The sequence below is a fragment of the Canis lupus genome, chromosome 2 (assembly GCF_011100685.1).
Source record: "Canis lupus familiaris isolate Mischka breed German Shepherd chromosome 2, alternate assembly UU_Cfam_GSD_1.0, whole genome shotgun sequence".
Classification (NCBI taxonomy): domain Eukaryota; kingdom Metazoa; phylum Chordata; class Mammalia; order Carnivora; family Canidae; genus Canis; species Canis lupus.
The window spans coordinates 80,714,985-80,740,997 of record NC_049223.1 but is presented as its reverse complement, the minus strand read 5'-3'; the positions used below and the strand labels follow the sequence as shown (position 1 = coordinate 80,740,997).

General features: G+C 57.9%; 1 protein-coding gene across 6 annotated transcripts in view; it reads left to right on the top strand.

The window, feature by feature from the left end:
- The window catches only part of CROCC (ciliary rootlet coiled-coil, rootletin), a 41,926-nt gene that overhangs the window by 9,045 nt on the left and 6,868 nt on the right, over positions 1–26,013 (top strand). For 3 of the 6 annotated variants that reach the window (XM_038531843.1, XM_038531839.1, XM_038531840.1), the window contains exons 4-28: positions 385–570; positions 664–747; positions 822–883; positions 966–1,131; positions 1,621–1,727; positions 4,240–4,476; positions 4,952–5,048; positions 6,114–6,197; positions 6,571–6,804; positions 7,573–7,772; positions 9,388–9,570; positions 10,845–10,989; positions 11,617–11,763; positions 12,175–12,405; positions 13,129–13,322; positions 13,607–13,734; positions 14,863–15,032; positions 16,623–16,802; positions 17,553–17,687; positions 17,987–18,130; positions 18,563–18,801; positions 19,288–19,447; positions 20,992–21,159; positions 22,308–22,680; positions 25,798–25,967. In XM_038531843.1, coding sequence (XP_038387771.1) covers positions 385–570; positions 664–747; positions 822–883; positions 966–1,131; positions 1,621–1,727; positions 4,240–4,476; positions 4,952–5,048; positions 6,114–6,197; positions 6,571–6,804; positions 7,573–7,772; positions 9,388–9,570; positions 10,845–10,989; positions 11,617–11,763; positions 12,175–12,405; positions 13,129–13,322; positions 13,607–13,734; positions 14,863–15,032; positions 16,623–16,802; positions 17,553–17,687; positions 17,987–18,130; positions 18,563–18,801; positions 19,288–19,447; positions 20,992–21,159; positions 22,308–22,680; positions 25,798–25,967 — 4,224 coding nt within the window. Of the gene's footprint in view, positions 1–384; positions 571–663; positions 748–821; positions 884–965; positions 1,132–1,620; positions 1,728–4,239; positions 4,477–4,951; positions 5,049–6,113; positions 6,198–6,570; positions 6,805–7,572; positions 7,773–9,387; positions 9,571–10,844; positions 10,990–11,616; positions 11,764–12,174; positions 12,406–13,128; positions 13,323–13,606; positions 13,735–14,862; positions 15,033–16,622; positions 16,803–17,552; positions 17,688–17,986; positions 18,131–18,562; positions 18,802–19,287; positions 19,448–20,991; positions 21,160–22,307; positions 22,681–25,797; positions 25,968–26,013 lie in introns of those variants that run through there. The other 3 variants (XM_038531841.1, XM_038531842.1, XM_038531844.1) reach the window with 3 other exon arrangements.

The window sequence follows — 26,013 nt, the reverse complement described above, 5'->3', positions numbered from 1 at the left end:
GGGCGGGGAGACATGGGCATGTTGCTAATAATCAACCACAGCTGCACTGGGTGTTTGGAGGAGAGGCACATGGTGTACCCATGCGAGCACACAAAGGGCCTGTAAGATTTACCCCCAACCCCTCGTGCAGCTTTGTGCCTTGCATGCACGTGTTTGTGGGCCCACCTGCATGTGTCCACCCATGCCTTGTCTGTGTGTCCATGCATGCTCAGTCTGTGTCTGTGCACAGCTGCATTACCCTCTGCACCCATGCACTGCATCCTGGGCTTGCCCGTGTATGCCTGCAAGGCATTGTGGGTCCAGGCCCAGCCTGGCACCCTCTGCAGAGTTCTGTGCTGCCTTCCCGGGAGGCCCGGGCCTCTCACCCAGGGACCTTCCCTGCAGCTGGAGCAGGCTGTGCGGCTGGAGTCTGGGGAGCTGGAAACGCCAGAGCCCAGGGGGCTGGTGCGGCAGAGCGTGGAGCTGCGGAGGCAGCTGCAGGAGGAGCAGGCCTCCTACCGGCGCAAGCTGCAGGCCTACCAGGAAGGCCAGCAGCGGCAGGCCCAGCTGGTGCAGCGGCTGCAGGCCAAGGTCAGGGCCACCCACTCCTCCCGTTCCCCCCTGTACTCGCTTTGCCCCACCCCCCCACCTAGGGCTAATCTTCCACTCCCCACCCATCCACAGACTCTCCAGTACAAGAAGAAGTGCTCGGAGCTGGAGCAGCAGCTGGTAGAGAGATCCACAGAGCTGGAGCGACAGCGGCTGCGGGTGGGTGCCAGGGTGGGGCAGGGCAGGCCCTTCCCTCTGCCTGCCCAGGCTGATGCCCCACTTCTCCCGCCCAGGACACAGAGCACAGCCATGACTTGGAGAGCGCCCTCGTCCGCCTGGAGGAGGAGCAGCAGAGGTGGGGGTGCGGCAGGAGGGTGCAGGGCTGGCAGGGTTGTCCTCTCCTGCCATGTGCACACCGGTCCCTTTCGTACCCCCAGGAGTGCCAGCTTGGCCCAGGTGAACTCCATGCTCCGAGAGCAGCTGGACCAGGCGAGCTCGGCTAACCAGGCTCTGAGTGAGGACATCCGCAAGGTGACTACCGACTGGACACGCTGCCGTAAGGAGCTGGAGCAGCGGGAGGCGGCGTGGAGGCGTGAGGAGGAGGTGGGCACAGGGGTGCTGCGAGGCTGGTGGGGTCTCAGGGGCCCAGCCTGACCCGAGGGGCAGGACAAAGGGGTCAGGAGAAGGAGAGGGAGGCCGTGCTGGCCTGTGAGTCCCTTAGGAGAGGTAAATAGTTGCTTAGCCCCGACCCTGTTCCTCATAATAACTGTGTGGTAGGTGCTGTCATGCACATTTTAAAGAGAAGTTAAGTAACCTGCCCACACAGGTGATGCAGCTGGCAGCTGGGATGCAAACCTGGGCCTCCAGCACTTTCTGACCTTCCGCTGCCTCAGTGCAGCCCAGTTCCCTGAGGGAGGGAGGCTGGAGATTCTGAGCGGGACACCTCCCTCCAGCCCTGGACGCAGGCTGGGCGCTGGCCCAGGGGAGGACCCACTTCCTGGGCGACCCCGCCTCGCAGGACCCTCGGAGTTGGGGGGCGGGGGCGGGGCTGGGGCGGGGGCGGGCCGGCCCTCACTCACCCGCCTTGTCCAGTCCTTCAACAGCTACATCACCAATGAGCACAGCCGCCTGCTCCTCCTCTGGAGGCAGGTTGTGGGAGTGCGTCGGCTGGTCAGCGAGGTGAAGATGTCCACCGAGAGGTGAGGGAGGCCCGGCTGCCAGAGGGGCGGCCTGCGGAGACGCTGCTGCATCTGCTGGACAGCCTCTTTTTTTTTTTCAAATATTTTATTTTTGAGAGAAAGAGAGAGAGAGGAGCAGGGGAAGGGCAGAGGGAGAGGGAGAAGCAGACTCCGCAGGGAGCGGATGCAGGTGGATCCCAGAACCCGGGGATCATGACCTGGGCTGAAGGCAGACACTTAACTGACTCAGCCGCCCAGGTGCTCTAGCCCCTCTTTTTTTTTTTAAAGATTTTATTTATTTATTTATTCATGAGAGACACAGAGAGAGAGAGAGAGGCAGAGACACAGGCAGAGGGAGAAGCAGGCTCCATGCAGGGAGCCTGATGTGGACTCGATCCCTGGTCTCCAGGATCACACCCTGAGCGGAAGGCAGGTGCTAAACCACTGAGCCACCCAGGGATCCCCTAGCCCCTCTTTTTAAGTTGAATTCAGCTCAACTCAGTTGAATGTCAGTCCAACCCAGCACACCTACTGTGTGTAGGCTCTGTGGAGAGGCAGAAATAGCTTCTGGCACCATCAGGGAAGTCAGCATTTACCAGGTGTTACTCTGAGCTAGGCTCTTTGGCCATTTTATTTCTTCTTTTTTATTTTTTTTATTTTTATTTTTTTTTATTTTTTTTTTTATTTTTTTTTTTTAAATTTTTATTTATTTATGATAGTCACAGAGAGAGAGAGACAGGCGCAGAGACACAGGCAGAGGGAGAAGCAGGCTCCATGCACCGGGAGCCCGACGTGGGATTCGATCCCGGGTCTCCAGGATCGCGCCCCGGGCCAAAGGCAGGCGCCAAACCGCTGCGCCACCCAGGGATCCCTATTTCTTCTTTTTTAAAAAAAATATTATTTATTCATGAGACACACACACACACACACACACACACACACAGAGGCAGAGGGAGAAGCAGGCTCCATGCAGGTAGCCTGATGTGGGACTCCATCCCAGGTTTCCAGGATCACGTCCTGGGCTGAAGGTGGCGCTAAACCTCTGAGCCACTGGGGCTGCCCCATTTTATTTCTTCTGGTATCTACAACGTCCCTATGAGGTGGGAATTATAATTCCCATTTTACAGGTGAGGGGACTGAGGCTCAGAGAGGTAGAGTGACCTTCCCAAGGTCACACAGAAGAAAGTAAGTGGCTGAGACAGGATATAAGCTCCTGCATTTAATCCCTTAGAATGTTCAGCTTCTGCTACAGGACCTTGCAAGCTCTAGTGATGAAAAGATATGGACCCTCAAAATTCTAGACTGAGGAAGTGAGTGGTGAGTGGCATGGAAATAGAGAGAATACCACAGATTCTCAGAGGATGGGAGGGTCGGGGAGGTTAGAGAAACACTTCATAGGAGAGGTGGAATTTGCACCGACCTCAAGGGCTGGGTAGGATTTTAACCAGCAGAGCCAGGGGCACTCCAGGCAGAGGGAAGAGTGTGAGCGAAGGCTCGGAGGTAGGAGGACATGGCAGTCAGTGGGGTTGAAGCAAAAGGCAGGAAGGGGGGTCAGGCTGTGAGAGCCCCCAAGGCCCATGTGAGCAGGGGAGCGTGGTCCTGCTTGATCTTTGAGCAGGTGAGGCTTTGGGGAGAGCTTCTCTACATCCAACATGGGGCTTGAACTTACAACCCTGAGATCGAGAGCTGCATGCTCTGACAAGTGACCCAGCCAGGTACCCCTAAATATGTTTTATTTATTTATTTAAAATATTTATTTATTTATTTGAGAGAGAGAGATGGGGAGAGGGAGAAAGCGAATCCCAAGTGGATTCTGTGCCAAGCGCAGAGCGCCTTCAGAACCAGGATCTGGAGAAGAGTATTCCACTGAATGGATATACCAGATTTATTTAATGGTAGCCCTCTTTTGATGCACATTTAGATTGTTACCAGTATTTCTTACATGAGCAATGCTGCAGTGGATCACATAGACAGGTCACTTTCCTTGCATTGGGCCAATCTATAGGATAAACTCTTAGGGGTGTAGTCAGTAGGTCAAAGAACCTATCCATTTGGGCAGCCTGGGTGGCTCAGCGGTTTAGCGCCGCCTTCAGCCCAGGACGTGATCCTGGAGGCCCGGGATCGAGTTCCATGTCAGGTTCCCTGCATGGAGCCTGCTTCTCCCTCTGCCTGTGTCTCTGCCTCTCTCTCTCTCTCTCTCTCTCTCTCTCTCTCTGTCTCTCATGAATAAATAAATAAAAATCTTAAAAAAAAAAAAGAACCTATCCATTTATAATTTTCAGAGCTCTAATTGCCCTGTGTCATGGTTACACCTACTTACCTCATGCCAGCAGTGCAGCGGAGGGCCTGTTTCTCCATAGCCTTGCCTACATTGTGTTTTATGTGACGTTGTGTTTTGTTTTGTTTTGTTGCCAATCTGACAGTGACATCGCTGTCACTATATACCTATAAAACTATACCATCCTGGGATAGTTTTAATTTATACTTGGGACCCTGCCCCTGTCCTGTCTCTATCCTCTGTTCTCTCCACCAGAGATCTGCTGCATTTGGGAGGAGAGCTGGCCCGGGCCTCAAGAGCCATCCAGGAGGCGGACCTGGGGCTGAGTGCAGGCCTGCGGCTGGCTGAGAGCCGGGCTGAGGCAGCCCTGGAGAAGCAGGCACTGCTGCAGACCCAGCTGGAGGAGCAGCTGCGGGACAAGGTGCTCCAGGAGAAGGACCTCGCCCAGCTGAAGGTGCAGAGCAACCTGGACAAGGCCAATCTCAGTGCCAGGTGGGTACCTGGTAGGCAGCACAGGAGGCAGGCTTCCCTGTAGAGTGTGCATCTGGGGATTCAGGGAGGAACGAGTGTCTGTTCACTGGGGATGGGCCCTCCCCCTGTGTGAGCTCAGCTAGTCTTCATAGACACTGTGTGTGACAGAGGCGGGGGACTGAGGTTCAGGGGGCTCTTGTTCAGGGCACGTTATGAACGATTTAACCACTGATGCTAGAACTTCCATTCCGAGCTCCTGTGACCTGGATGAGTCCCAGGGTGTCTTCCCATGAGGGAAAGCAAGTGGCAGCCTCACTCTTCTCTTACAGATGAGTAGTCTGAAGTCCAGAGAGAAGTGACTTGCTGAAGGTCACACAGCTAGGGAGGTGGAGGCTAGGGTCCCTTCCTGAGGTCTGGGAAAGCATGAAAGTCATAGAGCTGGTGGGTCTGAGGTGGGTGGGTCTCCCCTTCATGTCTGTAACTGCCCTTCTGCCAGAGTGACAGAGCTGGCCCTGACCGTGGAGCGCCTTCAGAACCAGAATCTGGAGAAGGATCAGGTCAACAAGGTCCTTACTGAGAAGCTTGAGGCCCTGGTGAGATGCAGTTGCCCCTGAGACATGGGGGGGATTGGGAGACAGAACAGATCTGTGGATGAGGGCTGTGCTTGCTTGGGCCACCCTTAGCATTCCATTTATTGCTTGCTTGCTTGCTCTTTTTATTATTTATTTATTTATTTATTTATAAGTGTGTGTGTGTATGCACACACAGGGGGAGGGACAGAGGGAGAAGCAGACTCCCCACTAAGTAGGGAGCCTGACTTGGGGCCTGATCTCAGGACCCCAAGATCATGACTTGAGCCAAAAGCAGATGCTTGACCCACTGAGCCACCCAGGTACCCCTAGCATCATCCTATTTATTCATAAAAGATTTTATAAAAGATTTTAATTTATTTATTCATGAGAGACAGAGAGAGGCAGAGACACAGGCAGAGGGAGAAGCAGGCTCCATGCAGGGAGCCTGATGGGGGACTCGATCCTGGGACTCCAGGATCCTGCCCTGGGCCAAAGGCAGGTGCTAAACTGCTGAGCCACCCAGGGATCCCTCTAGCATCCCATTTAGACTCAGTTTTACCCCTCATTCATTGAGCACCTACTGTGTGCCAGGCCTAGTGTGAGTACCTGGTGTGTGCCCGGCTTAGTGGTAAGTACGTGCACCTACTTTATCGTATTTCATCCTTTCAGCAGCCCTGTATGTAGCCTGAGTCCCATTACACGGATGAGGAAACAGGCCCAAACTGAGATGCCTGTGCCCTGCTAGCCCAGAGCTCCTTCTCTTGGAGCTTAGCTGCCTCCCTCCAAGAGGGACCCCCTTCAAGGGTACTGCCTGGGTTGGTCATCCTTCTGTGTGGGGCCTGGCCTGGGTTCTATGTCCCGCCCTCCTCCAACAGACCGTGTGACCTGTATAGTGACACTGTGCTTCTCTGGGCCTGGTCGGTCAGTGAGGGCACTGGGGCTGCTCTGGGGTCTACCAAGCGTTTGGCCTGTGGGCATGGCTTTAGCGGCCACCTGTTGGGCAGGGCCCGAGGAGGGAGATGAAGGTGGAGTTTCAGGCTAGGGTAGAAACCCTGACCACTCTTTGTCTCCCCAACATCATGCCAGGAATCCCTGCGGCTCCAGGAGCAGGCGGCCGTGGAGACAGAGGACGGAGAGGGGCTGCAGCAGACCCTGAGAGACCTGGCACAGGTGTGAGGTGGGCGGGAGCCCTGTGCCGGGCGGGGCCAGGTGGCCTGGAGCTGGGCCGCTAGTGGCTGGCGCGGGGACCCCAGGCTGCTGCTGGAGGCCCCTGCTAGCTGAGCCTGGCCTCTGCCCCAGGGGAGCCCCAGCCTGAGGGGAGGCGCTGCACGTTCCAGGCCCACCTGTGGGAAATGCCCGATTTATGTCTTGGCAGCATAGGGGAGACCTCACCGGCGCCGAGGGCTGGGCCAGGGCAGATGGAATCAGGGGGGCCTGTGGGAAGCGAGCTAGGAGCGTGCGCCCAGTGTGGGGGCAGGCCGACGCGTGGCCCCTGGTCCTGCCCAGCCAACCCGCGGCCCCGCCTCCCCGCCCCCCTCCGCAGGCCGTCCTGTCGGACGTGGACAGCGGCGTCCAGCTAAGCGGCTCCGAGCGCACGGCCGACGCTTCGGACGGCAGCCTGCGGGGGCTCTCGGGCCCCCGGACGCCCTCCCCGCCGCGCCGCGCCTCGCCCGGCCGCGGCCGCTCCCCGCGCCGAGGCCCATCCCCGGCCTGCTCCGACTCCTCCACGCTCGCCCTCATCCACTCGGCCCTGCACAAGCGCCAGCTGCAGATCCAGGTGGGAGGCCCCAGCGGCCTCAGGGGCGGCCTCCAGGCCCGGGGTCGCGCTTGGGCCACTCGGGGCGGGGCCAGCGCCGTGGGGGCGGGGCCAGCGCCGCGGGGGCGGGGCCGGGGTTCCGCGGGAGGAGCCCGGGCCTGGGGCCTGAGAGTGGCTGGGTCCTGGAGGGGATCCAGAGCCCCGAGAAAGAGCCACTGAGTCAGGACCCACGGAGGCGGCTGAGAGCGCTGGGGCAGGTCTGAGCCCAGAGGGCGAGGTGCTTGGGCAGCTGGGGGCGGAGCCTGGGGCCAGAGGAGCCGGGGCAGAGCTAGAGTCCTGGTGTAGGAGAGGAGAGTGCCCTACCGCGGGAGCCAGGAGCCTGGGAAAGGCTGGGAGGTGTTGGAGGGGGTGTTGGAATCAATCTAGGATGGGAGGAACTGGGGATCTAGGGGCATCGAAGAGTCTGGGGGAGAGTCAACCTGGGTGCAAAGGGGAGGAGCCCTGGGGTAGTCAGAATCCAGGAGAGGAACGAGTGTGCTTGTTGGTTTGTCTGGGGCCTAGGTCGGAGCGGCCGAGGAAATGGAGGCTCAGAGCCCTAGCCGAGTGCTCAGACAGGTGGTCGGGACAGTGAACAGGAGTGGAAACCTTGTCTGGGGGGCTAGCTCCTCTCTCCTGCTCCAGGCCTCGGCCGCAGAGTAGGCTGGTGTACATCTCGGAACGAGCAGAGAGTAGGGGACGCTCTGGGAGCTTCCTAGGGCTCCCCCAGACTCAGTGGTTCCCATGCCACAGGACATGCGTGGGCGCTATGAGGCCAGCCAGGACCTCCTGGGCACCCTGCGGAAGCAGCTCAGTGACAGCGAGGGTGAGCGCCGCAGCCTGGAGGAACAGCTGCAGCGTCTGCGGGACAAGACTGACGGGGCCACCCAGGCTCATGAGGACGCCCAGCGTGAGGCCCAGCGTCTGCGGAGCACCATCGGCCTCCTGAGCAGGTGCCTGAGAGGTCGGGGTGGGGGCCTGGGTCTAATGCCAGCCCGAGCCCATAAGCATGTGGATTGCACTGACATGCTCATCACTGGCCTAGAATGTCTGTTAACATTTAAATTAATTAAGCATTATCAGGGTGCCTGGGTGGCTTGGTTGGTTAAGCATCTACCTTCTGCCCAGATCATGATCCTGGGGTCCTGGAATTGAGCCCCTGCTTGTCAGGGAGTCTGCTTCTCCCTCTGCCTTTGCCCCTGTTCATGTTCTCTCTCTCTGTCAAATAAATAAAATCTTTAAATTAATTAAGCATTTAAAAAAGTATAAATTCTGTCTTTCTGTTATCCTCACCACATTTTAAGTGCTTGGTAGCCACAGATGGCCAGAGAACATCTCTGTCATCTCAGAGAGTTCTGTTGACAGTGCTATTCTAGACCGTTTCTTGGAGACCTTGGAGACAAGAAATTATCTACTCTTAGATGCCTGGTTATTTTTGTTGTTGTTGTTTGCCGTCTTTTTTTTTTTTTTTTTCGTAAATGTAACAGCAGAATAAACAGTTGGAAAATTGAAGGTGGAAATAAAAGGGCGGGACCTTGTCACAGCCTAACCACAGTTAACTCGCTGGTTCTGCTTCCCACGGTGCTTCCTGGCGGTGAGGCTGAAGAGGCTTCTTGTACACCTGCCGTGTGCCAGGCTCAGTTAGTCTTCCCATCACGCTCAGGCAGTTCAGAGCTGTGACAGTCCTGAGCTTGAGAGACTTGTCCAAGCGGACACAACAGTGTGGCCATGGGTAGGAATTGGAATTCAGGTCCATCTGACAGCAAGACCAGTGCTTTCCATGCCTTGGAAGGAGGGGTTTTAGGTCACTGTGTACACAGTGAACACCTCACTTTGCATCGTGCTGTTCTTACTTCCTGTCGTGCTGTATGGTTTTTCCCACCTACTGCCAGCCTTAGCGTCTAGTGTACATCTGGGTTGCCACTTCGAGTGAAGAGGTGGGGCTGCGGAGGCGATGGCAGCGATCAGCCCTTAGCTTCAGCCAAAAACCCTAGCTGGCTTGGAAGGAGGGGTGACAAACACACATGCCCCCCTCCTTTGCTGTGACTGCTGAAAGTGGGGGGAAGGCAGCATGCTGAAAATCTCCAGAGTTCCCAGTTGCCCCCTCCCTCCCCCTCTGGCTCCCACGTGCTGCCGGTCTGTGCAGCAGGAAGCTGCCATCTGGGCACACCCAGCTCTATCTTCCAGAATTGAGGGGCTCGGGGTGCTGAGGGGCATTTCCTGGTCCTATGGACTAGCAGAGCTAGCAGCAGAGGAGCCTAGCCTGGCCTCTTCAACCTGGTGGGGTGGTTGGAAATAATGCCAGTGTCTCTATCCATCTCATGGGGCCTCCAAGTCGGTGGGTGGGTTGGGGGAGAAGGAAAGCTGGGTGTCCTCTGCTGGGAGGGGTCAGCTCCAGGGAGATGTGGATGAAGTGAGTCACCCATGGGGGGAGGCAGGAAGGCTTCCTGGAGGCAAGTGCCTTAGAGGCCGGAGGATGTGGCTCCTGCTAGGACAGCAGCACGGTCCTCATCTCTGGGGAGAACAGCCCCAGCATCGCCTTCAGCCTCCCCTCCCCTGGTCCTGCAGGGAGAAGGACAGCCTGGCCTGCAGCCTGCAGGCAGCCCAGCAGCAGGCCGAGGAGCTACAGCAGGAGCGGGAGAAGCTGCAGGCGGCTCAGGAGGAGCTGCGGCGCCAGCGGGACCAGCTGGAGGAGGAGCGGGAGGCCACGGCCCAGGACAGTGCACGGACTCGCAGGGAGCTCGAGCGCAGGTGAGTGGCTTCTGGCCTCTCTGCCAGGGCCACTGAAATGTACCCTGGGGCTCCCCACAGCATCCTGCCATCTCGAGGAATCTTCACAGCACTCCTCTGATGTAAGATCTTCCAAATCTTCCAACCTGGCCCTTTGAGGAAACAGGCTCAGAGAGGTATTGTCACTTCCCAGGGGTCAGAGGAGTGCCATGAGGTAGGGGTATGGCTGGTGACAAGAAAAATTAAAGCAACAGTAGTAATATTAATATCATTATTATTTTTTTAAATTTTATTCACTTATTCATGAGAGACAACAGAGAGAGAAAGAGAGCCAGAGACACAGGCAGAGGGAGAAGCAGGCTCCATGCAGGGAGCCCGACGTGGGACTCGATCCCGGGATTCCAGGATCAGGCCCTGGGCTGAAGGCGGCGCTAAACCGCTGAGCCACCCGGGCTGCCCTAATATTATTTTTTATTTCTTTTTTTTTCTTTAAAAAAAATTATTTATTTAGTAGAGACAGAGAGAGAGAGAGCCAGAGACACAGGCAGAGGGAGAAGCAGGCTCCATGCAGGGAGCCCGACGTGGGACTCGATCCCGGATCCCCAGGATCAGGCCCTGGGCTGAAGGCGGTGCCAAACCGCTGAGCCACCCGGGCTGCCCCTGATATTATTTTTTAAATGGAAAATTAACAGTAATAATTTTAATTGTAATGTGACCAAGTGCCGAACACCATCGCAAGCACTGAGATTCTCTTGTTCGGCCCTCAAGGTATGACTCTGATGTGGGACCTGTCACTGTCCACATCTTGTGGATGGTGAGACAGGCACAGAAGGGTCATGCGATTTGACTAAGGTCACGCAGCTCATTATTAGAAGAGCCAGGATTTGAACCCAAGCGTTCTGCCTTCAGAGTTAACCTCTTAACTGCTGCACCCCTTTCTCCTCTGAGGCATAAGTCATGGTGGTGTTTAGTATGTCGGTGGTGGGTATTCTTGTTTCTGCAGACTGTTGGGGAGATCGGTCACGCACTGTTTTAAGCACTTCGTGTTCAGTAGGTCACGTATCCTTAGAACAGCCTCATGAGGCAGCTGTTACCCCATTTTGCAGATATGAAAACTGAGGCCCAGAGTCACAGAGCCAAAAGTGGAGGGCTTGGCTGTCCTTATGAGGGAGGCCCTGGCCTCCAAGGCTCCTCTCTCAGGCCTGGTCCCTGGCCCACGCCAACGTTGTCTGGCTGCGGGAGACTCTGGGCAGGGAAGTGATGCAGGGCGCCCACCACCCACCCTCTGTCCACAGCCACAGACAACTAGAGCAGCTGGAAGTGAGGCGCTCAGGGCTGGCGAAGGAGCTGGTGGAGGTGAGGGAGGCGCTGAGCTGTGCCACGCTGCAGCGGGACGTGCTGGAGGCTGAGAAGGCCGAGGTGGCTGAGGCGCTGAGCAAGGTGGGACCCCATGTGCTGCACAGCCACAAACCTGCCTGTGCCCTAGGCCCCAGGCCCTCTAGCTCTGGCCACAGACTGACCCCGGTGTCGGGGTGGCCGCTGACCCCTTCCACCCAGACCGTAGGCTGACCTCTGACCCCAGCCATAGGTGAACTGACCTCTATTAGTGGTCACGTCCTTGCTTTTCCAGATGCTCCTGGGGCAGTGCCTGTCGTTCAGGTTATCCCGTCCGATCTCTGGACACAGGTTCCGTGGGGTCTGTGAGAGGTGCCTGCCCCAGCCCTGAGATCTGGGTCCTGAGCGGTGCCCTCCCACACCACTCTGGAGGCCCTGTGAGCCTGGCCCTGCCCTGCGAGAGCTGGGTTCTCCTGCTCCTGCCCAGCCCTGCCCCGGGCGGCTTCTGATAGCTTCATAGGCAGCCGGTTTTCTGCCTCACTTTGTGTCCTCTGCACCGCCCCCCCCATCTCTGAGGGGCTCATCTCTCTGCCTCTTTTTTCTCCTTGCCCCCTGCCTCCATCTCTCTGCCTTCTCCCATCTCCGTGTCTCCGCATATCTTTTCCTGCCTCTCCCTGGCTCTCCCCTCCCTGTCTCTCCATCTGACCGTCTCTGGCCACCCTGGCCCCACAGGCAGAGGCTGGCCGCGTGGAGCTCGAGCTCTCAATGACCAAGCTGAGGGTGGAGGAGGCCTCTCTGCGGGACTCCTTGTCCAAGCTGAGCGCCCTCAATGAGAGCCTTGCCCAGGACAAGCTGGGTCTGAACCGCCTTGTCGCCCAGGTATGCCGGGTGCCAGCGGGCCCACCTGCCCCGGGCCCTGCCCTCCCCACTCAGAAGCCGCACTGGCCGAGGTGCCCTGGGGCCAGCCCCAGCCCCGACCCCTGCCTCGGTGCACAGCTCCCTGTACACCTCTGGCCCTGGCCCTGTCTTGGCCGCTGCCTCTCTTTCTGTCTCTGTTCTGTCCTGACTCCACGTGAGAGGAAGCAGCTCCCTGAGCCCTCCTCTGTACTGCCCCCTCCTCAGTGTCCACACGCCCAAGGGACTGCCCCTTACCCCAGGGAGCCTCGCCCGGGCTGGCTGGGATGGGTGGGCGGGGTGAGGGGAGGGGGCATCCTTGGTCCTGGGTGGGACCCCCTACCGCAGGTGGAGGGGCTGAGCCGACGCTCCTTGGCTTCCCCCTGGCTGCCTCAGCTAGAAGAGGAAAAGGCAGCCCTGCTGGGCCGGCAGCGGCAGGTGGAACAGGAGGCCTCCTTGGCGCGGGAGGAGCAGGAGCGGCTGGAGCAGCTGAGGCTGGAGCAAGAGGTGGAGCAGCAGGGCCTGGAGGGCTCCCTCCGGGTGGCAGAGCAGGCCCGGGAGGCCCTGGAGGACCAGCTTCCCACACTGCGCCAGGAGCGCTGCAGGCTCCAGGAGCAGCTGGCGCAGGTGGGTGTACGGGGTGGGGGGGCTCCAGCCTCCCGCATCCTGTCCTGGCGTAACTCCCGGGCCTGGGAGCCTGATTCGGGGTTTAAATCCAGCCCTCCCTTTGCTAGCTGGGAGCCTTGGGCGGGCTACCCAACCTCCCGATGCCTCAGTTGTCCTGTTTGTAATGCGAGGCTAGTTCTTATCGCAAAACATTGTTCTGAAGAGTACACCCGTGTAAGCCCTTGGTAGATGAATGGGCGCTCAGTAAAAATTCATATGATACCAGATAAATTTTGCGTTAGAATTTCAGACTTTTTAGGACATAGCTGGAAGGTGCCTTAGGGTTTTAGGGATCCAGGAACCTTCATACAGTGTCTGTCCTAGAGGGCCTGGGCTCCTGGGAAGGGGCTCTGGGGGGTGGGCCATGAGGCATAGGGAGCAGGGCTCCAGGTCTTCACTCTGAGTCTGTTTTGTATGTTAAGCTCCTCTGAAAGTCTTAGGGTGCAGAAAGCTACTCCCTAAACTGTGGGAGGACACTTATTTTTGTATGTGTGTACAGTGCAGGTCCAGAGGAGCCTGTGATTTGTCCCAAGTACACATAGCACATCGGGGCAGAGTCTGAGCTTGAACCCAGGTCTCCCACCTGCCCGGCCAGGCCTGGGTTGGGCTCAGGGTTGGGGTGCTGCTTGGTGAGCAGCCGGGAGATTTGGGGAGTGGTGCTCACAATGCCTGGGTGGGGGCCAGCTCTCCCGGCAGCTAAGCGGGCGGGAACAAGAGCTGGAGCAGGCACGGAGGGAGACGCAACGGCAGGTGGAGGCATTGGACCGGGCATCCCGGGAGAAGGAGGCGCTGGCCAGGGAGCGGGCCGGCCTGGCGGTGCAGCTGGCGGCAGCTGAGCGCGAGGGCCGGACCCTGTCGGAGGAGGCCACGCGCTTACGGTAAGGCCTCAGGCTCTGCCCAGCCCACCCTGGGGTGGGGGGCGGGGTCTGCTCGGGGCCACACGGTGACCAGCCACACCCTGGCATTGGTCCACCGGGACAGTTACTTAGGAGCCAGGCTTGCCGGCAAGTCCTAGCGAGGGCCCAGGCATCCCCAGGGAGCGTGGGCCCGGCTGAGCAGGTAGGCTGGCGCCCGGCCCACGGCTGGCCCCGCCCTGGGAGTCACAGTTTCCTGGGGCCCGGGAGGCTGAGTCCCAAGGCCTCAGGGATCGTGTGTGCTGCAGCCTGGAGAAGGAAGCCCTGGAGGGTAGCCTGTTTGAGGTGCGGCGGCAGCTGGCGCAGCTCGAAGCCCGCCGGGAGCAGCTGGAAGCCGATGGGCAGGCCCTGCTGCTGACCAAGGAGGCCCTGACTGGTATGGGGGGCCTGGGTTGGGGGTAGGGAACTCCAGCCCAGGCTGTAACCTGTCGCTTTCTGGGGTCTCCGGATGTTGGGAGCACTGGCTTTGGAGTCTGGCTGACCTGAGTCCCAGCGCTGCTACTGCCACTTAGATCCGAGCTTTCTCAAGCAAGCCCCTTCCCGCTCTGGACCACAGGTTCCTCATCCGACAGAGGTGATAATGCTCACCTTCTAAGGCTGTTGCCAGGATGAGGCGAGAAGGGCACGTGAGGACCTTGGCCCAGTGCCTGGTTCAGCCAGCGGTGGCTGTTTCTCGTCACCAGGGCACTGAGCGTGGTCTGAGTTCTCTGCACAGCCGTGGACTCTCTCAGCCCCACGCTCCCAGCCCCGCTTCCCTCCACGTTCCCCGCCCAATGTCTGAACTTAGGGGGGTTCCTCTTGCTCAACAAGCATTGACTAGGCGTCTACTTGGGCCATGGAAATGAACTTTCCTGTCCGCGTCTACCTGAGCCGGACAGAACCAGGAGGGGAAATGCTGACGGTCTCTGGCGGGCTTCTGACCCAGGAGATGGCTTTTGGATTGTCCACAGTGGGGTGTAGCTTCCCCGTCGTCACGTCCTTTAGTGCTGACAGCCCAGCAAGCGTGTTTATGACAATCAGTCATTAGAGGAAATGCCTTTTGGAAAACTGTGCAGCTTTGGGGAATTCCCTGTCTCCTCTGAGCCTCCATTTCCTCCTCTGTAGACTGGGTACGAGATAAGCTACCTGTGTGTTATAGTGAGGCTGTAGTGAGAGTAGATCTCTCGCGTGCTCAGCCAGGAGTCGGACCCCTACTAAGCACTCAATCCATAATGTGGGTTGTTCTCTTTGGCTAACCTCCCCATCTGGGGGGTCTTCCTCATGTCATTTCATTCCTTTGAACGCCATTCCAGGTAGATGGGGAGGGGGACAGGGCCAGTGGGATCATGTGGCAGATGGGGGAATAGGCCCAGGGAGGGCAAGAAGCTTCTCCAAGAGAACGCAGCCTAGATCCCCCGCTCTCCTCTCTGGGATCGTACCCACGTGGCTCGTCTGGTTTGAAGATGCTGCCCCGTGGGGATGTCCTGGCCCAAGCCTGTCCCCTCCTCCTATCCTTCCTGTGCAGGAGAGCTGGTGGGCCTACGGCAACAGGTGACAACCACGGAGGAGAAGGCAGCTCTGGACAAGGAGCTGATGGCTCAGAAGCTGGTGCAGGCTGAGCGGGAGGCCCAGGCCTCTCTGCGGGAGCAGCGGGTGGCTCACGAGGAGGACTTGCAGCGACTCCAGCAAGAGAAGGTTCGGGTAGCTGGTTGGGGCAGGCAGGGCTCTGAACCAGTGTCTCCAATGTGACCTCAGAGAACTCATCCTTCTCACTCTGCATCAGTCTCCAAATCTGTGAAATGGAACTTCATCTCTGTTCCAGAGACCCTAAGGGCAGCTGAGATCCACTGGGGATGCTTTATCAAACATATGGATTCCCAGGCCCCAAATCTGGTTCAGTCCTAGTGATTTTGATTACAAGGTCCAGACATTTGGGAAATGCTGGTCTAATTTAATGTATAGTAGGGAAGCGTTTTCATTTGCTAAGATGTACTGTTTGCATATGAAAGACCCCTCTGGGACCTGAGCACATGAAAGGCATAGAGCCAGGTTACTAGAAGCCAAAACAGAGCTATCTAAGAACACTTGTTCTAGAATTTCGTTGCCTGGGTTTGGACCTGATCTTGGCCACGTCCTGGTTAGGTTACCTAAAGTGCCTTCATTTCCCTGTCTGTGATGACGGGGAGAGGATGAGGCGAGATAATCTGTATAAAGGGTTTAGCGTAATGACTGGCACTTCCTAAGTGCTCCACTCTTGCTATGGCACTGAGTTACTGTCCAGAGCAGGCCTCAGGGCAAGGGACCCAAGGCACCCATGTGGGACAGGGCTGCCTCTGACAGAGGTCCGGGCTGTCGCTCTGTGACCAGTGGGGCACCACATCCCCGCCTAGTCTTCTTGGCTTTGGGGAGCTAGGGTCTCACTTCTCCAGCAGGTGGCAGCAAAGCATTTGAAGAAGGAGCACTTGTGCCTCCTCCCAAAGTTGCTAGGCCTGGCGCTGGGGCCCGGTCCCTGTGGGACCCCGAGGGACCCCGAAGGCGCCGTTCTTGCCCTGTGGATCTAACCGCCCACCCCCCAGTCCCCAGGGATTCAAACTCCCGTGTCCTCTCTGACTCCTCCTGCACCTTCTGACTTGGCCTCTTTGTCACCAAATCTGTGCTCTTCCGTCCATCTGCTCTGCCTCCCCCGCCCCCCTTGGTCCCTCACAGCCCGCCCAGCCCCTCTCTACCCGAGCCCCAATCCCGGTCCTTCTTCCATAGCTTTGAACAACTCCTGAGTCCCAAATTCAGATTACTGCTTGTCGCCCTGACTTAAGGCTCTCTGTTGCCCTGACTATTCTCAGAATCAGCCCGGCCCTCCCTGCAGCCCTTAGGGCCTGGCCCGGCTAAGGCGTGGGACTCTGGTTCCTTTGCTCACCATGTCCCCCTTGTCATCCAAGCTCCGGGGACCTTAAATGGCGTGCCGGGTTTTCTCTATCCTCCAGGCCATCTCTGGGGCTGGACTCTGGGCCCGGGCTTCTGTTGCTTTTCTGTCTTGACCTGGCTAACTGCTGCCCATCTCTCCCTTGGGAAATGTTCTCTGACCCCCAGGCCAGGCTGCCGCCACTCCCTGGGGCCTGCACAGCTCCGGCGTGTCCCCGTCACAGTCCTTATCACTCACCCCACCTCGTAGTTACCTGGTCACCTGCCCTGCCCCTCAGGGTCTGGGCTGCGAGTGGCTCTTGCGGCCCTGAAGTTGCTGTCTGGGCCCAGCCTCGTGGGTCACACGTGCCCTTGCCTGGCCTGCAGGAGGCTGCCTGGCGGGAGCTGGAGGCCGAGCGGGCCCAGCTGCAGAGTCAGCTGCAGCGGGAGCGGGAGGAGCTGCTGGCACGACTGGAGGCCGAGAAGGAAGAGCTGAGTGAAGAGATCGCCACCCTGCAGCAGGAGCGTGATGAGGGCCTCCTCCTGGCCGAGAGCGAGAAGCAACAGGTACGTGAGCCCTGGTGTGGCCTCTGCTGCTGCCTGAGGGGCCCCTGTTCCGGGCTGGTCCTTGGTCAGCCACCCAGCAGCTAGGAGCTAGGAGCTACGAGGCCCTCTCTGGAGCACACCGTCATCCCCTGCAGGATGAGGGGGTCCAAAGGTCATATGTGAAGCATTGCTGAGACCCATGTTCAGCAAGCCATGCCTCTACGTGGTGGGAACTCCCTGAGTGGCAGCCGCATTCATGATACATGAGCGCCGGGGCCGGGAAAGCTGGCCCAGGGTCTGTCATCAGTTCCGCCCCCAGGGGCTGGCCGTGGAGCCCCCAGGACTGCCTTCTGAGCCGTCCCCGTGACCCCCCTCAAAAGAGCTAACTCCTGACTTGCCTGTAATGTAATGGAGTCAGGCTGGACTGCGTCCGTCTCCTCGCCAGCTGTCACCCTGAGCAAGTCACTTTACCTCTTGAGTCTGTTTCCTCATCTGTAAAAGGAGAATAAGGAAGGGCAAGGATTGTTGTGACACATTAGCAAGATTTCGAGGTTGCGTCCCTGTCCAGACTTACTGTTAGGGCTGCCGTGGCCTTTTCTGGGGCTACAGAGGGGGTGAATCTGCACCGCAGCCCTGTGGCCCGCTGCGGTGACCCAGACAAGGTCCTGAGCCCCCAGTGGGCACCTTCCCCAGGGCGGGGGGTAGGAAGCCCGAGCATGGCCCTGTGACCCACCGAGCCCCCAAGCCCCTTGGCTCCCTGCCTCCGCCCAGGCCCTGTCCCTAAAGGAGTCCGAGAAGACAGCACTGTCGGAGAAGCTGATGGGCACACAGCACAGCCTGGCCGCCATCTCCCTGGAGATGGAGCGACAGAAGAGAGACGCTCAGAGCCGGCAGGAGCAGGACCGGGTAGGGCAGCTCTGTGTGAGCGGGAGGCTCAGCCCGTCTGCGGGGAAGGGGCATGGCTCTGCCCTGGGGAAGGCTCCTGGCCGTGGGGGAGCTTCAGCCCTTTCTTGGGAGTCCCCATCAGAGGGAGGAGGCATAGCCGAGGCAGAGAATGGTGCGGGGACCGCACTCACTGGGCATCAGGGGATCAGCAGGTGGCCTGGCCAGGCAGCAGGAGGGGCTGAAGGGGGACAGCTGGCAGGCCCCACTGAAGAGCCAGGTGTGGGACTCCTCCCCACATCTGAGGAGTCCACCTGTCCTAGAGCACCGTGAATGCTCTGACGTCCGAGCTGCGGGACCTACGGGCCCAGCTGGAGGAGGCTGCAGACACACATGCCCAGGAGGTGAAGAGGCTACAAGAACAGGCCCGAAACCTGGAGAGGCAGCGGGAATCCTCCACGCGTGAGGTAAGCTGTCCGCCCCCCTCCTCCGGGCAGCACACTAAATGCCACTGGGGGCCTGGCCTGCTAGGGGCCCAGAAAGAAGAGCATCAGATCTGTCCCTGCATGTGAGAACAAATGGACAGCCAACGCAGAAAGGAAGCAGTAAGCATTTATTGAGTCCTTGTTGTGTACATCTGGGACTCAGGGCATTGGGGAGGTCCCTGCCCTCTTGATGTCCCTCCATAGAAAGGTCTAGGTGGATGATTATTTCAGGCCCTAATACCACCAACTCCGGCATGCTGTGCCCCAAATCAGAACTCCCACGTGTGGTCTGAGTTGCTGAGAGCGAGGGGGCAGGTGCCTGTGGCCGGGGACTCGGATGTGGGCTGGTTTCTGCCAAGTCCCAGCTGGAGTGGGGCCTGTCGCGTGTCCCGTGATGACCTGCCACCCTCCCAGGCAGAAGAGCTTCGGACGCAGCTGCGCCTGCTGGAGGATGCCCGGGACGGGCTGCGGCGGGAGCTGCTGGAGGCCCAGCGCCAGGTACGGGAGGGTCAGGATGGCCGTGAGGCCCAGCGCCAGGAGGCCAGCGAGCTGCGGCGCAGCCTGAGCGAGGGTGTCCAGGAGCGCGAGGCCCTGCGGCGGACCAACGAGGAGCTGCGGGCGGCCGTGAAGAAGGCTGAGAGCGAACGGATCAGGTGAGGTGATGCGAGGGGACCAGCTCTGAGTCCTTCACCAAGCGCATCCTTCACACTGGATCTTGTCCCTAGAAGCTGCCTTCACCCCCAAGATGCTGGAGAAATCACACAGATAGGGAGAGTCTTTGCCCTTGAACCACAGCTGGGCGCTTGGGGTAGTTTTAGGTGATTTTTCTACCTGAAAAAAGGGGAAAGGTATGGCAGGCAAGGTTGGGTCCAGACTCTGACCCCACCTGCTGGGTGTCACCCTGGAGACTAGTCCTGACCTTGGAGTCTGTGTCTTGTGGCCTTGGGCCTGGTCCCCAGCCCTACAGGGCTTAGCTCAGGAGGGGCCACGTGGTCACTTAGCATGTGGGGCACCTCTAGGCCAAGAGCTGGCCGGACCCACTGGAAGGATTAGAGGAGCAGGCCTCTGTGTAGAGCCCCACAGCGTACTCTTCTCAGGACCTGTGGCTGCCTCTGACCTCTGTCTTCTCCCCACTCCAGCCTGAAGCTTGCCAATGAGGACAAGGAGCAGAAGCTGGCGCTTCTCACGGAGGCACGGGTGGCTGTGGGCAAGGAGGCCGAGGAGCTGCGGGCTGGGCTGCAGGAGGTGGAGCGCTCCCGGCTGGAGGCCCGCAGGGAGCTGCAGGAGCTCCGGCGGCAGGTACCCTCCCTGGTGCTACACCTCGCTGGGCACTTGCTGCTGGACCAGTAGCACCCCACGCTTTTATGGAGTGTGGTTCCCTCCATGGTCCCCTGCATGGCCCCCAAGGCTTTGAACTATATAGCAAGTCTTTTCAATTTAAGAACCCCTGCAACTCTGCACGTGTGTGTGTGTGTGTGTGTGTGTGTGTGTGTGTGTACTTGTACGCAGTTATGTATGTAGTCATTCACATTTCTCCAAGAAGAGGGTCTGGAGCTCTTGTCCAAATCTCAGAGGAGTCTGTGAACAAGAAGAGGTGCAGCCCCCATGAGATGGATCACGAGCTGGCAAACATTTTCTATAAAGAGCCCAACAGTAAATATTTGTAGCTTTGCAGGCCATACAGTCTGTCGCAACTCCCCAACTCTCATTATAGTGAGAAAGCAGCCCCACACGGTATATAAATGCGTGGGCATGTGTTCCATTAAAACTTTGTTTATGGACACTGAAATTTGAGTTTTATATCATTTTTCACATGTAAGAAATGTTGCTCTTCTTGGATCTTCTTCCAGCCATTTAAAAAGAAACCATTTCCAACTGTTTAAAAATATAAAAACCATCGTCGGCTCAGGCTTTCCCAGAAGACTCGCAGAACAGGCGACAGCCCCATTGGGTTCCGAGGCTTTGCCTTGCCCAGAGATATCACAGCCTGAATACCTAATCCTCTTTATCTCCCACCAGTAGCCCCGTTTACAAACACTTCAAGCCCCTTCCTGTTGGGTTGAAGTCCTGGGAAACCACAGGAGTCCCTGAAAGGAAGTCACATTTCTGTGCCAGGCTCTTGCTGGGCGCTTTTCGTGCAACAGCATGATGATCTGTGTTCCTCCCTCACTCCAGCGCTGTGGGGTAGTTGGTCTTACCCCCCACCTCCTCCCCTGGGGAACTAGGGGCTTAGGACGCACCTTTGCATTCCGCATGTCTGAGATTGACTTCCAGTCTGCGGCTTGTGTGCTGTGTGACTTTGGACAAGTCACTTCTCTGAGCTTCAGTTTTCTCATCTGTTAAACAAGGATGATGTTAGTACCTGCCCCTATAGACTTGTGTAAAGATGAATGAGCTCATACAATTGAAGTACTTAGAACAGGGATGGACACCTGGTAAGTACCCCATAAAAGTCAGGCATACAAAAAAAAAAGAAAAAAGTCAGGCATACCCAGAGAGAAAGGTGGCTGGGAAGCTGTGGTTCCTGCCCTATAGTTCCTCTTCCTCTTCTGATGGGGGGTTCACCACTCCCCATGATGAGTGGTTACGATGAGGTGGCCAGTGGGGGTCCTGGCCCCCAGGGCCTGGCATGGCTGGAGCTCGGTGTCTGGGGCAGGTTCCCCGTGGGTTTGAGGTGGTGGTCGGTGTTCCTGTCCCTAGATCAGTGGGTCCTGAGTGCACGTGTGCCCGGGCCAGGCAAGGTATGGGGCAGAACTGAAGAGGCCCTCAGCACCTTGGGCTAGAAGGGGCTGTGGATGCTGAGAAGGGTCTGAGGTCCTACCTGTGTCCACTGTCTCCCCCAGATGAAGATGCTGGACAGTGAGAACGCCAGGCTGGGCCGGGAGCTAGTGGAGTTGCAAGGCCGCCTGACGCTGGGCGAGCGGACAGAGAAGGAGGGCCGGCGGGAGGCCCTGGGCCTCCGACAGAAGCTGCTGAAGGGCGAGGCCAGCATGGAGGCCGTGCGGCAGGAGGTAACCCGGGTGGGCGGGCTGTGTGGATGGGGAGGGTCTCAGGAGACAGCTGGGGTGCCCTGTGCTTTCTCTCACCAGCAAGAAGCAGGGGGACTCCAGTGCTGGAGTCATTCTGAGAGATCACTCCCTAGGACTCGTCCCTGTCCCCCACTCTGTGAGACTCTTCCCCGGGTGTGATAGTAATAACAACCGCAAGAACTGTGTAGCGGGGGTGGGGGTGGGGGGTGAGGGGAAGCTCTGTAGGCATAACCGTGTTTGATTCTCCCGGCAGCCTCATGAGGTAGGTACGCTTAACCCCCTTTTACACAGAGAATCAGACACTTAGGCTCAGAGAGGTCAAGGGGTCTATCAAGGTGACACAGCCGCTCAGATCTGACTCCAGAGCCTGCTCTCTTTCCATTCTGCTTTTCTGGCTGTTTCACTGTAGTGAATCTACTGCGACCTTGACTATGTCACTTGACCTCTCCTTGCATCGGAGCATTCATGGGATGGGGGCCCTGCCATAGGTCTTGGCTCCCAGGTCCTCCATAGATGGTGGTTTCTAGTGAAACTGGTGACCACGAGGGGGTGACTTATTCTCTAGACCAGAGGGGTATGTGTGTGACCATGCACTCCATCAGAACGTAATTTTTTAGCACATGCCCCGTTGTGTGATATATTGATAAATTATGTGCACTGAGAGGCAGTACAACTCAGTAGTTAAAAGAAGAGTCTCTGGAGCCGGGGGGCCTGGGTTTGAATCCTGGCTCTCAACGTAGTAGCTATGTGGCCTTGAGTAAGTCATGCCATTGCTGTGTGCCTCAGTTTCCTCATCTGTAAAACGGAGATGATTCATAGTGGTAGAGTTGAGTTTTTTTAAAAGTACTTAGTACCTGGCCCTGATAAGTCCTATCCAAGTAGGTGTTGGTTGTTAGTTTATTGCTAATACTACGGGGCGTTATACACGGAAGAGAGAAAGCAGATTCTAGTAGTTAACTCCCACACTCCCGTGGCTGTTCCTGCACATCTTGCCTGGGTGTGGGGACCGCTAAAACTCGGGTCTCGTGCAAGCTGCTTTTGGGGAGGGGCCCCAGGCTGGGTCTGGGAGGTGGGGTGTTGGGTTGGGGGCGGCCTTGCTGACTCCCACCTCCCCGCGTGGCCCGCCCCAGCTCCAGGGGGCCCAGAGGAAGCTGCAGGAGCAAGAGGGCGAGTTCCGGGCCCGCGAGCGAGGCCTGCTGGGCTCCCTGGAGGAGGCGCGCGGCGCGGAGAAGCAGCAGCTGGACCACGCCCGCAGCCTGGAGCTGAAGCTGGAGGCGGCGCGGGCCGAGATCGCGGAGCTGGGGCTGCGGCTGAGCGCAGCTGAGGGCCGGGGGCAAGGCCTGGAGGCCGAGCTGGCCCGGGTGGAGGCGCAGCGGCGTGCGGCTGAGGTCCAGCTGGGCGGCCTGCGCTCAGCCCTGCGCCGGGGCCTGGGCCTCGGGCGCTCCCCCAGCCCGGCCCCGCTGCCCTCGCCCAGCTCCCCGACCCGGAGTGCACCGGCCGGAGGTGAGCAGAGCAGGGTCCCCATCCCTGGCCGGGCCCCTGCCTAGGTCCGCTCCAGGGGGCTGCACCTCTCCTTTGATGAGGAGTTGAGACCCCAACCCCATGTCACTGCCCTTCCCTCTGGGGAGCCTGCCGAGGCTCCTCCCCTCTGCTGATCCGTGCTCCCTTGGTTGCTTCATCTTCAAGGGGGTGATGGTGCTGCTTCTTAATGTCCCTGACTCTGCCCAGGCTTTGAGGCTCCATCTACTATAGTCGGTGCTCACCACTCCTCTCCATCAGCACCCCATCCTCCTCAGTCTCCCACTCCTAGCTTGATACCCCTCCATACTAGGCTTGTGACCCCAGTGTCACGGCCAGACAGATACACACCCAGCCTAAGACCCCTTCCAGCTGCTCCTGAGGCCCGATGGATGACCCCGGGGAAGTCAGCCCTGTGCTTCAGGGGGTGTGAGCACACCTGTCCAGAGCATCCACCTTGACTCACCCTGATAATCTTGATTCCTAGGGCCTAGACTAGAACCCGTGGAATCTTAGCACAGCTGGCAATTCAGTATGGGATATTGAGGCATTCGTTGCCTCTTCAAATCTGCAGATTTAACCCCAGGATCACATTCACTCAGTTATTCAATGTTTATGAAGCACCTACTATGTGCTGGATGCAGTTGGTTGGAGCAGTAAACAAAACTGACTAGCATTTTTGCTCTTACGGAGTTTATAGTGTAGGGATAGGAGTAGCAGACAGTAAAAGTGGTATATAAATGAAATAGAGAACATAAGGCCTGGAAAATAGGCAAGGAAAAAACGCATCCAAGGGCATTGCTAGTGAGAATATAAAACAGCACCCCTGCTGTAGAAAATACTTGGCAGCTCCTCAAAAAACTTAGAATTACCATGTGCCCCAGCAGTTCCAGTTCTAGGTATAAAACCAAAAGAACTGAAAAAGGGGACTGGAACAGATATGTGTACACTAGTGTCCATAGCAGCATTATTCACGGTAGCCAAAGGGCGGAATCAACCTCTCCACCGACAGATAAATAGATAAGTAAAATATGGTGTATCCATACAGAGCAATGTTACTCAGCTTTAAAAAGCAGTGACATTCTGGGGCACCTGGGTGGCTCAGTCGCTTAAGCTTCAGACTCTTGACTTCAGCTCAGGTCATGATCTCAGGGTCATGAGATCGAGCCCTGTGTCAGGGCCTGCACTGAGCACAGAGTCTGCCTGGGGTTCTCTCTCTCTCCCTCTCTCAGTACCCCCCAACTCACACTCTCAAAAAAAAAAAAAAAAAAAAAAGACACTGACATTCTGACACACGTTACAACGTTACAACGTGGATGAGTCTTGATAACGTTATGTTAAGTGAAAGAAGCCAGTCATAAAAGGACAAGTATAGTATGAGCTAACTTTATATGAAATGCCTACAGATTAGGGGTTCCCAGGGGCTTGGGGGAGGGAAAATGGGGAGCTATTGTTTAGTGGGCGCAGAGTTTCTGTTTGAGGTTGTACATCGTAATTTGCTCGGGGCTGCCAACGCAAAGTACTGTAAACTGAGTGTTTAAGCAACAGAAATTTGTGTCTCACTGTTCTGGAGGCCAGAAGTCTGAGATCAAGGTGTTGGCAGGGCCATGCTCCCTCTGAAGTCGCTAGGGAAGGATGTGTCCCAGGCCTCTCCTGGCTGCTTGTAGTTCCAAGGCTTGTGGCAGCAGAGCTCTAGCCTTCACATGGCCTTCTTGTGTGTGTGTCCACATTTTCTCCTTTTTTTTTTTTTTAAGATTACTTATTTGAGAGAGAGAGAAGGAGCAGGGGGAGGGGCAGAGGGAGAAGCAGACTCCCCGCTGAGCGTGGAGCCCAACTTAGGGCTCATTCCCAGGACCCCAAGGTCATGACCTGAGCTGAAATGGAGACTTGGACACTCAACAGACTGAGCCGCCCAGGCACCCTGCAGTAAAGGCACTTTATAAAGATGCAGCAAGGGCAGGGGCGGGGGCAGGGGTCTTTGTATGGGAGATGGGGAGCCCCACTGGGGAGGTGGTAGGTAGGATGGGTAGGAGAAGAGACTGTGGACAAGTGGGAGGTCCTGAGTGGCAGGTCCGCTGTCTGGTGAGCAGCAAAGGACAGAGCGGCGGGAGGGCAGGGAGCAAGGTGTGGAGAATGGGAGGAGACGTGGCGACAGGATTTGCTTGGGTAATCCTTGCAGGCCCCCGTGAAGATGGAGGTGGGAGCTCTTAGGGGCCGTGGGTAGATGTCCCGCTCTGGGTCCCATGGGTGCTGGTGGGAGCTGGGGGGCAGCTTGGGGGTCACTTGGCCCAGGCTGACCCCCCGCCCTGCAGTTCCGACGCTGACCTTCAGGCGCCGCGCTGTCTCTGCGCACCGCCCCTCCCACCTCTTCAAGCAAAGTTCATTTTTCTGCCGGGAAATAGGGCTACCTGGTTCCACATCTCAGCTCGGGATCTTCCCAGCTTTGAGGCCAACCAAGTCCCCTAATTGCTTTGAGCCCGTCCAGGCCGTGAAGTTGGGACATGGGTCTTTACTTCTCAGACAATTATTATGAAAGTGGAATAGGATGTCCGGAAGCCCAGTGCCTGGCCCATGGGAAGCACTCAGTGCAGGGAGATGTGGAGGTGGTGGTGTCCACCTTTGGCCTGGGCCCTGGGGTTGCAGCCCTCACAGTGCTCCTGGTCTAGGGATGAGCTCACCCCACCCCAGCCTGGGGGCAGGACACCTCTGTGGAACAGGCCTAAAGGAACGGGCCAGGCAGAGAACCCATGGAAAGAGAAGGGAACAGCATGCATGAGGGCCCTGGTGCTGGAAGAGGGAATGTTCTAGAATTTGGGACCTGAGTGTGATGTGGAATGGATAGCTTGTAAAAGGTGAGAGGGCTGTTCTAGGGTGAGCAAAAGAGCCTCTGTGTGATGGCAAGGACATTGGGTTCCATTCTGAGGGTTGTGGGGGCTGGGGAAGGGTTCCGCAAGAGGGTGAGGGCCCCAGCATGCTGCGGGAAGCTCATGCAAGCCGCTGGGTGTGGCAGGGTGGGTGAAGTGGTACATGAGGAGCCTGCAGGCCCCATTCAGGCAGGGGAGGCTGGGGCTCCTGCACCCCTAAGCAGGCCTCCTCCCTTAGGAAGCGGCGAAGGGCTCAGGAGCCCCAGCCCCTTGGAACGCAGCCCTGGCTGTGAGCCGCCATCCCCAGGACCCACCACCTCCCCGGCCTCTCCAGACCTGGACCCGGAGGCAGTGCGGGGGGCCCTCCGGGAGTTCCTGCAGGAGCTGCGGAGCACCCAGAGACAGCGGGTGAGGCTGGGTATGAATGGCTGGAGAGGGAACCGGGTGGCCCAGG